Source organism: Mustelus asterias, chromosome 10 (assembly GCF_964213995.1).
Source record: "Mustelus asterias chromosome 10, sMusAst1.hap1.1, whole genome shotgun sequence".
Classification (NCBI taxonomy): Eukaryota; Metazoa; Chordata; class Chondrichthyes; order Carcharhiniformes; family Triakidae; genus Mustelus; species Mustelus asterias.
The window spans coordinates 72,565,173-72,579,783 of record NC_135810.1 but is presented as its reverse complement, the minus strand read 5'-3'; the positions used below and the strand labels follow the sequence as shown (position 1 = coordinate 72,579,783).

At 47.1% G+C, this 14,611-nt stretch overlaps 1 protein-coding gene across 1 annotated transcript in view; it reads left to right on the top strand.

Annotated features, from left to right (window-relative positions):
* LOC144499661 (ubiquitin carboxyl-terminal hydrolase 35-like) overlaps positions 1 to 14,611 on the top strand; it is a 105,271-nt gene that overhangs the window by 71,431 nt on the left and 19,229 nt on the right. The window contains exon 10 of the mRNA XM_078221904.1: positions 774 to 880. Coding sequence (XP_078078030.1) covers positions 774 to 880 — 107 coding nt within the window. The remainder of the gene's footprint in view (positions 1 to 773; positions 881 to 14,611) is intronic.

Sequence of the window (14,611 nt, the reverse complement as noted above, 5' to 3'; positions counted from 1 at the left end):
TTTTGTACCTGGAATTTTTTTTGGTTCAAAGGGGAAAATTTACCCGATGATTTCAGTGTCATCTATTAACTGTTGGTGATTTGAGAAATTATTTAAAATAGTTATAATCATAACAGCTTTGTTAGATGTATGTCACAATTTTAAAGTCAAAACATGTTACACCTGATCTGCAGTTCTTCACTTGAAATCATTGAAAGCGCATGAGAAATCTATAAAAGGTAGCTAGATGGCATAATTAAACATCTATCAAGGTGGTTTTGGTCTTGGGGTTTTGTTGAAACCTAATGCAAGGTTTTCTATAAAATTATGAATACTCTACCTCCTCACCACCCCAAGCATTTTGTGATCCATACATGTGTAGTTTGTAGGTGAAAAGAGAACATTTGATTACCTGCTCCTTACTATGGTCTTCCTTGTTCTTTAATCATAGTTTATTCTCCACAGATATAGTGTTTACTCTTTTAACTCTTTCTCCCAGGTTCTTTTTCCAGTTTCTAACTTTCTTTATATATTTTTATATATATTTTTCACCTTGTCGGATTACTTGCATCATGCACAATAACTGTCTAGTTATTGCAGGTCATAACATGAAGCCGAGCTCTTAAAACTTCTCCTTCTCCCTTTTCTAATAGATGCACCCTTATCAAAGTGGAGTATAACCTTCAAGGAATATGGAAGACTATCAGAAGCTGTTCATTTAACTTCTTTGATTTCTGGCATTTTTGAGGAGTGATAATTTTTGAATTTCTAACTTTTCTAATTTACATTTGTAGAGACCAGCCATCTCCCCCAGTAGCTTTTTGAAAGCTTCATCTCCTCCGTGGTTTAATCCAGGAGCACAACAGGACTGTTCAGAATACTTAAAATATCTGTTGGACAGGTTAGTTGAAGAGTTGCAATGCAAATTTAATTGGAACTTGTTGTTGTTCACTTTTTACCTAGCATATAACTAATATATACTTGTTCATCCAATTTGACACAGCTTTAGATCAGGGAATTAAATGTTTAGCTAGAAAAACGTGTGGTAGGTGCAGTAATGTGAGTTGATAGATGGAGTTTCCTCAATAATTGCTCCAAAGGGAAACCCTGGGTTTTCTTTGTATATTCTCTTCCAAAAAAGAAAAGACGGGTCTTCATCCAGGGATCCTTTCATCTTTGATGTTTTCATTTGCAAGGAAATGTTTCAAGATGTTACTTTTATGCTGATAATTTGAGCAGTTTGTCCTGATGACTGGCTGACATTTGCCAACTTTAAAGTATAGGCGATCCCAAGTACCCTTTGGTTCAACAATGACACAATAAACCCACCAGTACAGTTTTCTGATGTCAGCTAACTGGTTTATCAAGAAATTACATTTTATTGGCTTCTCTGAAAGAGGAAGATGTTTTTTTCCTGGACAACTACTTGTCTTGGGGATTGTCAGCGAAGTCTGAAAGTAGCAAATCAGACTATTGCAACAGACATGAAATGCAGTTTCAAATTCTAAAGAACCTATTCTTGAAAGTAGTTTGATTTCAAAAACGAAAGGACAGTTCAACAGTTTGAGTATAACCCTTCAAGAATAAATCAACAATTTTAGTTAAATTCACAGAAAAATATACAGTAATAAAACATTGCAATCACAAGATGTTAATGTGTTGGATTGCCTGCAGTTGCTTATCGACAATTTAATTTAAAATGTCATGTAGATGAGGCAAAAGGAAGACCTTTAAAGAACAAAAAACTGAAAACAACAAAAATATTGAAAAGACATAAATTCTACACAAAGAAAGCTGAAGCACAAGGGGAAAATAAAATATAGGAAAGATTCCAAAAGCGGGAGGTTTAAAATGAAAACGTGAAATTGTTGGAAGTGCACAGCTGTGAAAATAGTGAGAGGCAGTGGGGAAACGGAGCCAACAGTCTGACTGCAACCCATCCCCTCAGCCCAAAGGCCACCAAAAATTCATTCTGATGAAGAGTCTACCCAAAGTATCAAGTGTGTTTAGGAAAACAAGGTCCACATTTGATCTGTGGCCTAACTGGCTCTCCTTAAAGGAACTGCATTAAGCCACCACGAAGCGCTAAGTTTTTGAAGAAGAACTTAACTGAGATGTGGAATTGGGAGGTGCAGGATGTGGTAAACCACTGTTAGCTTATTGCTTATGCGTGTGTGACATGCCTGGACATGCCCCTGCTGGCCCTGCTTGGGACTCCTCTCCCCCCGGTCCAGGTATAAAAGTGGCTGCTCCCCACCCCCTGCCTCAGTCTCTGGACCAGTTCATCGGCATGGGTGTGCTCCAAGTCTTTTGCTAATAAAAGCCTATTTGTTCTTGCATACAAACTAGTCTTTGCTTGATTGATAGTGCATCAATTTTATTAGCAAAAAGTTTTGGGATGGAGCAGATACTAAACCCGATAGACTCGAATTGGATCCTCAAGCTGTAGGAGTCTCTAACAGCTTCGATCACTGGCTGCGCTGTTTCAAAACTTTCCTCTCCGCCTCCGTCGTCCGGACCGAAACCGACAAGCTACACGTGCTCCACCCCCGGGTAAGCAATCAAATATTCTCGATGATTCGAGACGCTGAAACTTACAAGGATGCGATCGAACTTTTAAAAGGCCAGTACAACAAACAGTCTAATGAAATCTACGCCAGACATCTTCTGGCTACTCGCAGACAACAGCCAGGAGAATCGGGCGATCAATTCCTGCGTGCGTTGCGAGCACTTGGCAGGGCCTGCAACTGCAAGGCCGTAACAGCCGCCCAAAACACTGAGGACTTAATCAGAGATGCCTATGTCACGGGTATCGGGTCAAACTATATCCAACAACGACTGCTGGAACAGGGTGGGCTGGACCTACAAAAGACTGTGGCGCTTGCCGACTCGTTAGAGGTGGCCTTCCGTAATCTCGAGGCCTACACCCCCGACCACGGGGGCACATTGTGGACACCGCGGTCGTCGCCACCTCTGTACTCGGGAGGGCCGCAGGCCTACACCACGCCACGTCCCACCAATGACCCGACTGCTGCAGCAGTCTCCGGAGGCCCGAAGTGCTACCTCTGCGGCCTGGGGAAGCACCCCCGACAACGCTGCCCTGCGAAGGATGCGATCTGCTCCGGGTGTGGAAAGAAGGGTCATTACGTGAAGGTTTGCAGGGCGAAATCAACCTCCAAGCCCAGTAGCGCCGCTTGCGACCCGCGGGGGCCGCCATCTTGGACGCCATCAGCCGCGTGTGAGCCGTGCGGGCCGCCATCTTGGGCGCCATCAGCCGCGTGTGAACCCGTGCGGGCCGCCATCTTGGACGCCATCAGCCGCGTTGCAAAGTCCAACGGTGGCTTCGGTTACGCTGGACCAATCCAGGCCTCACCAACTCGCCAGGTCCATGATGGACATCGAGGTAAACGGTTGCACTATAAACTGTTTTATTTGACTGAGGGAGTACGGCGAGCTTTACTCACCCTAACACAGTGAGTCGCTACGCCCTTTCAGTACTGCCAGTGAAGCAAACGATCTCCATGGCTTCAAAGTCCCACTCAGTGGATGTCCTCGGGTACTGCGTGGCGACCCTGACTGTACGGGGCACAATGTACAAAAATTTCAGGCTCCTCGTGCTGCCACAACTCTGCGCTGCCGTACTCCTGGGGCTTGATTTCCTGTGTCACCTTAAGAGTGTCACCATGGAGTATAATAGGTCTTTGCCCCCGCTCTCCGTTTGCAATCAGCAGTTGTTAGATTGCCCACCGCGCACCACCTGCAGCCTCTCGACCCTTAAAGTCGTCCCTCCCTCACTGTTTGAAAATCTCACCCCTGATTGCAAGCCCATCGCCACCAAGAGCAGAAGGTACAGTGCTGGAGACGCGGCTTTTATCAGGTCCGAAGTACAACGGCTCCTAGGGGAGGGGATCATTTGAGGCCAGTACCAGCCCCTGGAGAGCCCGAGTAGTAGTTAAGACTGGGGAGAAACATCGCATGGTCATTGACTACAGTCAGACCATTAACCGCTACACGCAGCTGGACGCGTACCCCCTTCCCCGCATATCTGACATGGTTAATCAGATTGCGCAATATCGGGTGTTCTCCATCATCGACTTAAAATCTGCATACCACCAGCTCCCTATCCGCCCAGAAGACCGCCAGTATACTGCTTTCGAGGCGGATGGCCACCTCTATCGCTTCCTTAGGGTCCCCTTCGGCGTCACCAACGGGGCCTCGGTTTTCCAGCGTGAGATGGACCGCATGGTAGACCAGAACGGGCTGCGGGCCACCTTCCCGTACCTGGATAACGTCACCATCTGCGGCCATGATCAGCAGGACCACGACGCCAACCTCCACAAAATGCTCCACACCGCCCCACTCTTAAATCTGACCAATAAGGAGAAGTGCGTATTCCGCACACACCGCCTCGCCATCCTTGGCTGTGTTGTGGAAAACGGGGTAATCGGTCCCGATCCCGACTGCATGCGTCCCCTCCTGGAACTCCCCCTCCCCACCAGCCTCAAAGCACTAAGGAAATGCCTGGGCTTCTTCTCGTATTACGCCCAGTGGGTCCCCAATTATGCGGATAAAGCCCCGTCCGCTCATCAAATCCACCTCTTTTCCCCTGACAGCAGAGGCCCGTCTGGCCTTCGACCGCATCAAAGCAGACATCGCGAAAGCCACAATGCACGCTGTAGACGAATCCATCCCATTCCAGGTGGAGAACGATGCGTCTGACTTCGCCCTAGCAGCCACCCTAAACCAGGCGGGCAGACCTGTGGCCGCCTTCTCACGAACCCTCCAAGGCCCTGAAATTCGACACTCCTCTGTCGAGAATGAGGCCCAAGCCATAGTGGAAGCTGTACGGCACTGGCGCCACTACTTAGCTGGTAAACGTTTCACCCTACTCACGGACCAACGGTCAGTTGCATTCATGTTTAATAACACACAGCGGGGCAAGATCAAAAATGAGAATCGAGCTCTCCACCTACAATTACGACATCTTATATCGGGGTCACAAGGTTTTTTCATTTCATTAAAGCCCGTAACCTGCCCTACTCCATTGAGGAAGTCAGGTCTGCGCAGAGTGCAAGCCGCACTTCTATCGGCCAGACAGAGCACACCTCAAAGGCCACCCGCCCTTTCGAACACCCAAGCGTCGACTTCAAGGGCCCCCTCCCCTCTTCTGACCGCAACATATACTTCCTCAACGTCATTAACGAATATTCACATTTCCACTTCGCTATTCCCTGCCCGGATATGACCTCGGCCACGGTCGTCAGGGCCCTGCACAGCCTCTTCACCCTGTTCGGTTTCCCTAGCTATATCCATAGCGACCGGGGATCCTCTTTTATGAGTGATGAGCTGCGACAGTACCTGCTCTCCAAAGGCATAGCCTCGAGTAGGACCACCAGCTACAACCCCAGGGGGAATGGACAGGTAAAGAGGGAGAACGCGACAGTCTGGAAGGCCGTTTTACTAGCTCTGAGATCTAAAGGTCTTCCAGTCACCCGCTGGCAAGAGGTCCTCCCTGATGCACTACACTCAATTAGATCACTCCTTTGCACAGCTACCAATGCTACCCCTCATGAAAGAATGTTTGTTTTCCCCAGTTAGTCCTCCTCGGGGACCTCACTACCGTCGTGGCTGACGTCCCCGGGCCCTGTCCTGCACCGGAAGCATGTGAGGACCCATAAGTCGGACCCCCTGGTCGAAAGAGTCCAACTCCTCCACGCCAACCCTCAATACGCCTATGTAGCGTACCCCGATGGGGGGGGAGGACACGGTCTCTATTCGAGACCTGGCACCCGCAGGTGCCCCAGGGACCACTACGACCCACAACCCCACACCCCCAACCCCCGTATACAGCACGCCTGAGCCCCAGGAGCCGCCACCACGCACCCGGCAATCGGAAGGGACTACGGACGACTCGAGCAACTACGGCCTGGCTCCTGAACCAACACCGCCGCCACCGGAACCGACACCACAACCGGCACTATGGCGGTCGCAGCGGCAGATCAAGCCCCCAGAGAGACTAAATTTGTAAATTTGCAATTCTGTAAATATCGTTCCACCCACCTCACCCCCACCGGACTCTTTTTTTTTAAAAGCAGGGGGTGAATGTGGTAAACCACTGTTGGCTTATTGCCTGTGTGTGTGTGACATGCCTGGACATGCCCCTGCCGGCCCTGTCTGGGACGACCCCCCCCCCCCTGGTCCAGGTACAAAGGTGGCTGCTCCCCACCCCCTGCCTCAGTGTCTGGACCAGTTCATCGGCATGGGTGTGCTCCAAGTCTTTTGCTAATAAAAGCCTATTTGTTCTTGCATACAAACTAGTCTTTGCTTGATAGTGCATCACAGGGGTACTTCTGACCCTAGTTTGAAGCCACAGGCTAGCCACTGCTTGCTGCCTCAACCTACATCCAGTTCGCCCAGCACTAGCTTATTTTGAGGATAGAGTCTCACAGGAAGTGGGGTGTAAAGAAGTATGATCCACGTAACTGAGAATTGTTGATCGTATATGGATAGCTGTGAAATGGCAAGTTTTGACTCCTGTTTCCTTATTAACCACATCTCTGCTACTGAACACTAAAGGCATTTCCCAGCCTCTTAACTTGAGGCCTCGGCTGTATATCCTCTATATTTTCTTTGGAACAGGAGGTACTGATGAAATGGGTTATGGGGTGGAAAAGAGAAAAAGGTCAATCCCCTTCTTTCATAAAATCACTTTATAACAGGAGAATCTGCTTCATGGCGATACTGATTGCAGGACACTTTTCCCAGTCTGGCAGTGGGGGCAGTACACTGAACTTCTTGTGAACGTTTGATTCTTACCTGGCTGATGGAGGCTTGCTTGCTAGGGTCATATCGTGGTGATGCAGCGGGGAAAATTTCAACCCTGCTGATTTTGTGACATCCTTCGTGAGCTATACCTTTGAGGTTCAGTATCACCGGAGGCTGAAGCAGTGGGGTAGTTTACATCTCAAAAGGTGTAAAGAGCACAATGGACAATGACTGAAATAAGTATCGCTAGCCCTATACATTGTAGGATACATCCTCATTCCCTACAACATACAGGCATGACTGCTGTGTTCTATCTCTGTGAAGGGACACCAACAATGTGCTGGAAACCTTGCACAAAGCACAGGAAGAATGCCCTGGACTGAACACTCTGCCTTGTACAGGAATCAAGTTTTCGGACCACAAGAACACAGTTTATCAGAACAAGAAGCCATTGAAAGGGTGCAGGTAGTGGGAGTTTATTTAGAGGTGAACATTATGTACAAGTGCTTAACGCCTTGCCCGTACTGTGCAACTCATGCCTCTTAACCTTTGTAGCCCTGCCACTACATCTTGGTGCATCCACAGCAGAGATGGAGACAACCTGTTGTCTGCCATGTCCTGTTGTCTATGATGACCTTGGCCGCGACCCTAAGGGCCCTGGCCTACTTTGGGGACCTACTATGGCAGTGCCACCCTCCTTGGCCTGTGGAGCTGGAGCTGAAATGGTCACAAGAAGAGAGAATTCGGATGGATGGGACACTCATGAATGGCCCTGGGGTGTGACCAGCTGATTCTCCTCCCTATGAGTGCCGTAGGGTCCCAGGCTTCCGCCTTATGATAGAAGGCAGCTGGAGTGAACTTGAGAAGTTCCACCGTCCTCTGGTTTGGCACTGACGGATCCTAACAAGTGTCTGCACATGGAGTGCATATCTTGTAGCAGTGCAGGACAAAAGTATTACACCAAGGTACCCACGGGTGGTCACCACCTTTGTTGGTTGACCTCATTGTATTGCAGTGTTGTCATCTCAAGACAGAAGATGAATGCACTCCTCCATGAACACAGTAAGAAGTCTCACAACACCAGGTTAAAGTCCAACAGGTTTATTTGGTAGCAAACGCCACTAGCTTTCAGAGCGCTGCTCCTTCGTCAGGTGAGTGGGAGATCTGTTGACAAACAGGGCACATAAAGACACACACTCAATTTACAGAATAATGATTGGAATGCGAGTCTTTACAGCTAATCAAGTCTTAAAGGTACAGACAATGTGAGTGGAGAGAGTATTAAGCACCGGTTAAAGAGATGTGTATTGTCTCCAGACAGGACAGTTAGTGAGATTTTGCAAGTCCAGGCAAGTCGTGGGGGTTACAGATAGTGTGACATGAACCCAAGACACCGGTTGAGGCCATCCTCATGTGTGCGGAACTTGGCTATCAGTCTCTGCTCAGTGACTGCGCGATCGTGTGTCGTGAAGGCCGCCTTGGAGAACGCTTACCCGAAGATCAGAGGCCGAATGCCCGTGACCGCTGAAGTGTTCCCCAACAGGAAGAGAACAGTCTTGCCTGGTGATTGTCGAGCAGTGTTCATTCATCTGTTGTTGTAGCGTCTGCATGGTTTCCCCAATGTACCATGCCTCGGGTCATCCTTTCCTGCAGCGTATCAGGTAGACAATGTTGGCAGAGTTGCACGAGTATGTACCGTGTACCTGGTGAATGTTGTTCTCACGTGAGATGATGGCATCCGTGTCGATGATCCGGCACATCTTGCAGAGGTTGCTGTGGCAGGGTTATGTGGTGTCGTGGTCACTGTTCTCCTGAAGACTGGGTAGTTTGCTGCGGACAATGGTCTGTTTGAGGTTGTGCGGTTGTTTGAAGGCAAGAAGTGGGCGTGTGGGGATGGCCTTGGTGAGATGTTCGTCGTCTTCGATGACATGTTGAAGGCTCCGGAGGAGATGAAATCATTCAATCTGAGGATTGTACCAGGCACCGTTACTGATTTTCCCAAGTTTGCCTTTGAAGCTGAGACCGAGTCCAGAGGCTCATCATCTGACTGGGACTCAGCAGATTCCTTGCCTCCAACAATCCTCCTGAGTACTGACACTGTGGGACGTCCCTGACTCCACTTGTTGTGATTAGCGAAAGTGTGATGTGCTCACCAGATTGTGACTCTGAGGCTGATCTAGAACTAGGTCCTAACCAGGTGCGTCTCTGTGCTGGTGGAGGGTGTGGGTGAGTGCTGTGACTTCTACTTCAGGATCTGTAAATCCCTTCTCTGTTCTGCTGTTGGGACAGCAATTGTGAACCTGGTTGGTGGATTCCCTGAGCTGCTTCCCAAATGTGCCTGCAAAAAAAAAGGAGAGCTCATTAGTGCATGTCAGGGGCCTGAGAAACAGGAGGCACAATTCACAACATTGTCATCTGGTTGTTGCGGTGCTGGTTCCTCATTTGGTTTATCACCACTGACCTCGCCATCACCACAGGAGCAGTCGACATCCTCCCCGACTGGCTGGATGGCTTTGTCCTCTAACTCTGTGAGGATCTTGAATTCTGGCATCCCTCCATCTGTCTGGGATCTCTCCTTGTGTGCCAGCTTGTCCTGCGTGAAAACAAGATGGAGAGGCCGTAAGCAGGACATGTGCAAGGGCAGATGATAAGGATGTCTGGCAGGTGTGCATGGTGAGTAGGCCAAACGAGGTGATGAGGCCGTGACCTGCAGTTAGATGAAAATGTATATGGTAGAGTGAGTGATGATGTCCCTAGAGCTGGCAGAGAGTGAGATCCCTGTGCATATGTAATGGGTGTGAGTTGAAAGTGATGAGAAGAGTGACTTTCCCTAGCAGAAAGGAGATCATTTATCTGGCAGCGTTGGATAGCTGTCCTCTTTTGCAGGGCGTTGGCACTCATGATTGCTGCCACTTCCATGCTGGATTTGTGAGCTTGCTGCTAGGTTCTTATCTTGAGCATGGGTAGATTATATCATGGTGGACCTCGACAGAATCGAGGAGTGTTTCTGGGGATGTGCCTTGGAATTCTGGGGCAGATTTCCTAGCAGCCATTACTTCCTCATGAGCTATGAAGTGTGGCTGCTGTGTACTGAGGTAGTTTATAATTGTGGCGCTCTGATGATTGCAGTGCTGAAGTGATGGCGTGGCAGGCAAATCGGAGGCTGCCTCACCAGCTATATGACATAGAATCTGTGGCAGAAAATCTTTGGCATTAAGTGCTGCACTGTGTAGCGGGAAAAGCTGTCTTTGCCATTTGGCCTTCATGCCGTTTTTCCTGCCCACCATTGGCCTTTGTCGCCTTCTGGAAAAATCTCGGCCTTGGTCTCTCATTAAAAATAAATGTGGAATTATTTATTTTAAAGTACAGTGATAATTTTCCAGTCATCAATTGGTGTTTACTAAGGCAAACAGTAGGATTTCACAATGGAAGATCCTGCAGAAAAATGTTGGACTGATTTTGTGCTGCCCCAGTTGAAAGGTTTGAAGATCATAGGGCATGTAAGATCCAGTGGATGACCTTGCTATCATCTACCTTCCTGCCCCTGACCTATCTGCTGTTTTATGGGTGTTGTGGGAGGTGAGCAGCCTGTCTGCCCTTGGGCCTGTTGAAGGCCCTTAAGTGGTCAGTTAAGATCCTCAAATCAGTACTTTACCTTTGGCACGAGGGAACCCATGCTGTGCAAGAAGGTTGGCAGTTTTCATTGAACTGGTAGGTATTGGGCAAAGTTGGGGGTGGTGGGTGGAGTGTCCTGTGTGGGTCTTCTGGCTCCATTGGTCATTTGCCACCACTCCCCCACCCACATCTCAAACCCCTGCCTGGCCTTTTAAACCCAGGCCATCCACTCAACTCATCCCTCTTGCTCAGGCCCCCCTAAGCTTACTGACCGGTTTGGGCTCCTCGACATTGGGAACTACTTGTAGTCCCAGTAGTGTCCACTGCTCACTATTGGCACCACTGGGATTATAAAGATGCTGGCCATCCAAAGGCAAGACTTCTGAGAGGGGTTCGGAATTAACGCTGCTCCCACCGTTAAATTGGGGACCATGGTGCTTCATAAAATTCAACCTGTCGTTCCACATCTTGCAGCACCAGCACATGTGACCTCATCTGATGTTGGAAAGAGGTAGCAGAGAAAAGCATCATATTGGTAATGTAGATAGACCCACAAGACTATTGGTCCATTTAGGTGCTTTCCAAAATTGTGGACCCAGGACAGCTTCAGTTAATTTCAACACCCAGAAAATTGAAACAAGTCATAGGGAAGCTGGAATATTGCTAAGTAGCTTGTAAGTGGAACTTGTGTATACATATGACATGACAATAAAAGCTAGAAATTGTAGATTTGTCAGAATACATGGTATTGACTACTACAGAGAGGTGGTTTTGTATACTGCGGAAAATAAAACTTTGTCTCCAATTGAATAATTAAATTGAATAACTTTAAACTTTGATAAAGAAAAGAGGTGAGTATTTCTAAAGAGAAAAGTAAGAACCATTTATTCTATCTTTAATGATTATCTTGAAGGAGTTCCATACTGTTCAAGACCTGTTAATCTAATGTGGCAGAGGCTAGAGGCTAAGATAAAACAGGAGTTCGCTCATCTGTGTCATCCTATTACCTAATGCCAGGAGCAAATGACACATTTTATCATGTTATCTAGGATACATTTGAAAAAATAAACTGTGTAGTTAGTAATTGTGGTAGCGTGCCCCCTTTAAGGGAGTGATCCCCGAGGGCCACATAATTGGGCTGAACTCTAGAGTGGCAGTGCAGGAAGCCAAGCCAACTGGCTGCAAGCGGCGTCCTGGGTCAGGGAGGATCTTCAGTTGGAGCCTGGGAGGAGTGGAAAGTAGTCGTGTATTCACAACAGATCACATAGTTGAATTGGTCAAAAATCACCTTCGCCCCGACCCTCAGTCATTATGTTGAGGTACAAATTTCATTCAACAATCTGCGAGCCAGGGGAGACCGTCTCAGGCTTTATGCCCAGATCGAGAGGTTTAGGAGAGCACTGCGAATGTGCAAAAAATAAACCACAAAGATTAGTTTGACTCCTTTTTTAATAAAAACTGGTTGAGGAGTCCAACAAGTTGTATAGAAAAATGTCCCCTATACACAACCTTGATGGTAAACGGCAGATCTCTTGAAGTGGAAGTTGACCTGTGCTGCAGCTATAGTCATAGGGGAGCTGGCATTTTGTTATCTTCATTGAGACCTCCAACCATTGAGATTGAATGAATCAGGATGCATGTTGTCTACATATACAGGAGAGACATTGAAGACCTTAGCTTCAGCAACAGTCTTATAAAAATCAAATGATAAAGCTACATGTCCTGGTAATTGAAGGTCATAGGCCTTGCCTAATGGGCTGTGATTGGCTCAAGCAGATAAAATTAAATTGGTTGGAAATATTAAACCTATGGGGCAGAGGTTTCCAAGAGTTGCTGTGTGAATATTCCAGCGTTTTCCAAAAAGAGCTAGGACAAATAAAGCGGGCTAAAGCCAAAATTTATCTGAATCTTAATGCAAAACCTACATTTTTGGGACCCACTCAATACCCTTTGCGCTTCGTCGTAAGGTTGAAGTTGAGCTTGGGCAATTGAAGATTTACGTATTATAAAGCCTGTACAGTTCTCCAAATGGGCTGCCCATTCCCTATCCTGAAGCTGGATTGTACTGTAAGAATTTGTGAGAATTATAAACTAACAGTCAGCTGAGAAACTCAGATACTCCATTCTCAGAATTGAAGACCTCTGTGCCAAACCTCAGTCACGCCTACCAGCATCTGGAGTTGGATGAAGATTCCTGGAGGTTAGTTATTATCAACACCCACAAGGGGTTTTACCATTATACATGTTTACTTTTTGGAGTCTCATCGGCCAGTCACTTTCCAACAAAGTTTATTACAAGGCATCACTAACGTAATGGTTTATCTAGATGATGTCATAATTACAGGAGCCTCACCTGAGGAATACACATCAAATTTGGAGGAAGATTTGAGGAGATTTAAAGAAGCAGTTGTCCATTTGAAATGAGAGAGAACCCACTTTAGCCTGGGTAAGATGCTCTCATGGAGAGTTAGTGCAGACCAGATGGGCCGAATGGTCTCCTGCACTGAAGAGATTCTATGGTTCACATGGAGTGGGAGAAGTTTTGGCCCAAAGGATGCCTGATGAAGTAGAAAGGCCATCTGTCTTTGCACTGGGAACATTATCAGATGTGGGGAAAAAAGAATTCCCAGATGGATAATGAAAGTTTGGTGGTAATTTATGCGGTAAAGAACTTTCTTCCATCTATATATGGACAACATTTCACAATACTATCAGACCACAAACCATTGGGTTTATTCACAGAGGATAAACCAGTGCCATCAGTTGCCTTTGCAAGGGTACAGAGATGGGCCCTATTGGTAGCATACAATTGTACGTTCCAACATCACATAAAGACACACACATCAAATGTGGATACACTCAGCTGTTTACCTTTGCTTCAGATGGTATCATCACCGTCTGAGGCAAAGGTAAACAGGAAACTGTCCTGGCATCGCACCTGGTCGTCTTTACTGGTCTCAGCTAAACACACAAACTTGGACCAAAAGAGACCCAGTGTTATCAAAGGTTAAGATTATGATGCAAGGATAGCGATATGATAAGTCAGAGCTATTTAAACATTACCAGTAGAGAGGAACAAAGATAATATGTATTTGCCATGTTAGGTCAGCATCTTATCACCCAGCCTCTAATGGCTTAGTGAAACCCGCTGTACAAACATTCAACTCATCAATGAAAAAGCAAGTTAATAGGCCTCTACCTCTACAGATGGCTAGTTTCTTATATTGTTCATACAATATTATGCCAAGTGCGACCACAGGAGTCACACCAGCCGAGCTACTAATAGGGTGCCACTTATGGCAAGGTTGGATATGATATTCCCAGATTTGGTGGGGAGTGTGGAGGCAAATGAAGCCTCCTAAGAAAGAAAATCATGACTCAAGAAAGACAAGAGTTTTCCAAGTTGATGATTTAGTTCTGCTCAGAAACCTTCCAGCAGGCCCAACATAGATGGCTGGAAAAGTTGTGGAAAGCACAGGACCAGCCTTCAATGCTGTAGAGATACAAGGCGGTCGTGTCAAAAAACACGTATATAATTTGAGGAAGAGAGCTGTGCTTAATACAGTGGATCAACAGGTGATCTCTACAGTAGACTCTGTTTCACCAGTGATGGATACAGGGATCCCTGTTGTAGATGTGGAACTGGAGCCACCAGCAGTTTCAGTAATCGAGGAGACAGCAGCGACAGAGGATGATCTTGACCCCAGATTGATAAGTTTACCTTTCTCAGTCGTCCAACTAGAAGAGCGTAACACAGGATTGAGACTTTCTACTAGGGTCTGGAAGTCCCCAGACCAACTGAACTTGTGATGAGTTTTCCTTGGATATTCCTGATGTCTGTTGTAACTTGCATGCATATGTTAATAATGTTCCTTTTGTTTCGTCCATAGGTGAACTCAGGAGTTGGGGGGGGGGGGGGGGGGGGGGGGGGGGGGGGGGGGGGGGGGGGAAGAGAGAGAGAGTGTGTATGGTAGCGTGGCCCCTTTAAAGGGACAATCCCTGAGGGCCACATGATTAGACTGTACCCTATGGAGTGGCAGGACGGGAAGCCGAGCCAATCGGGTACAAGAGTAGGTGTCCTGGGTCAGGAAGGATCCTCATTTGGAGCCTGGGAGGAGTGGAGACTAGTCATGTATTCACTTCTGCCAGACTCTTGTTTCTATATATTTATTTACCATTGTTAATAAGCCCTTTATAACCTTAAGCCACAATGATTCGCCTTCAAAGTTATTACAGTAATAAAATAATAAAG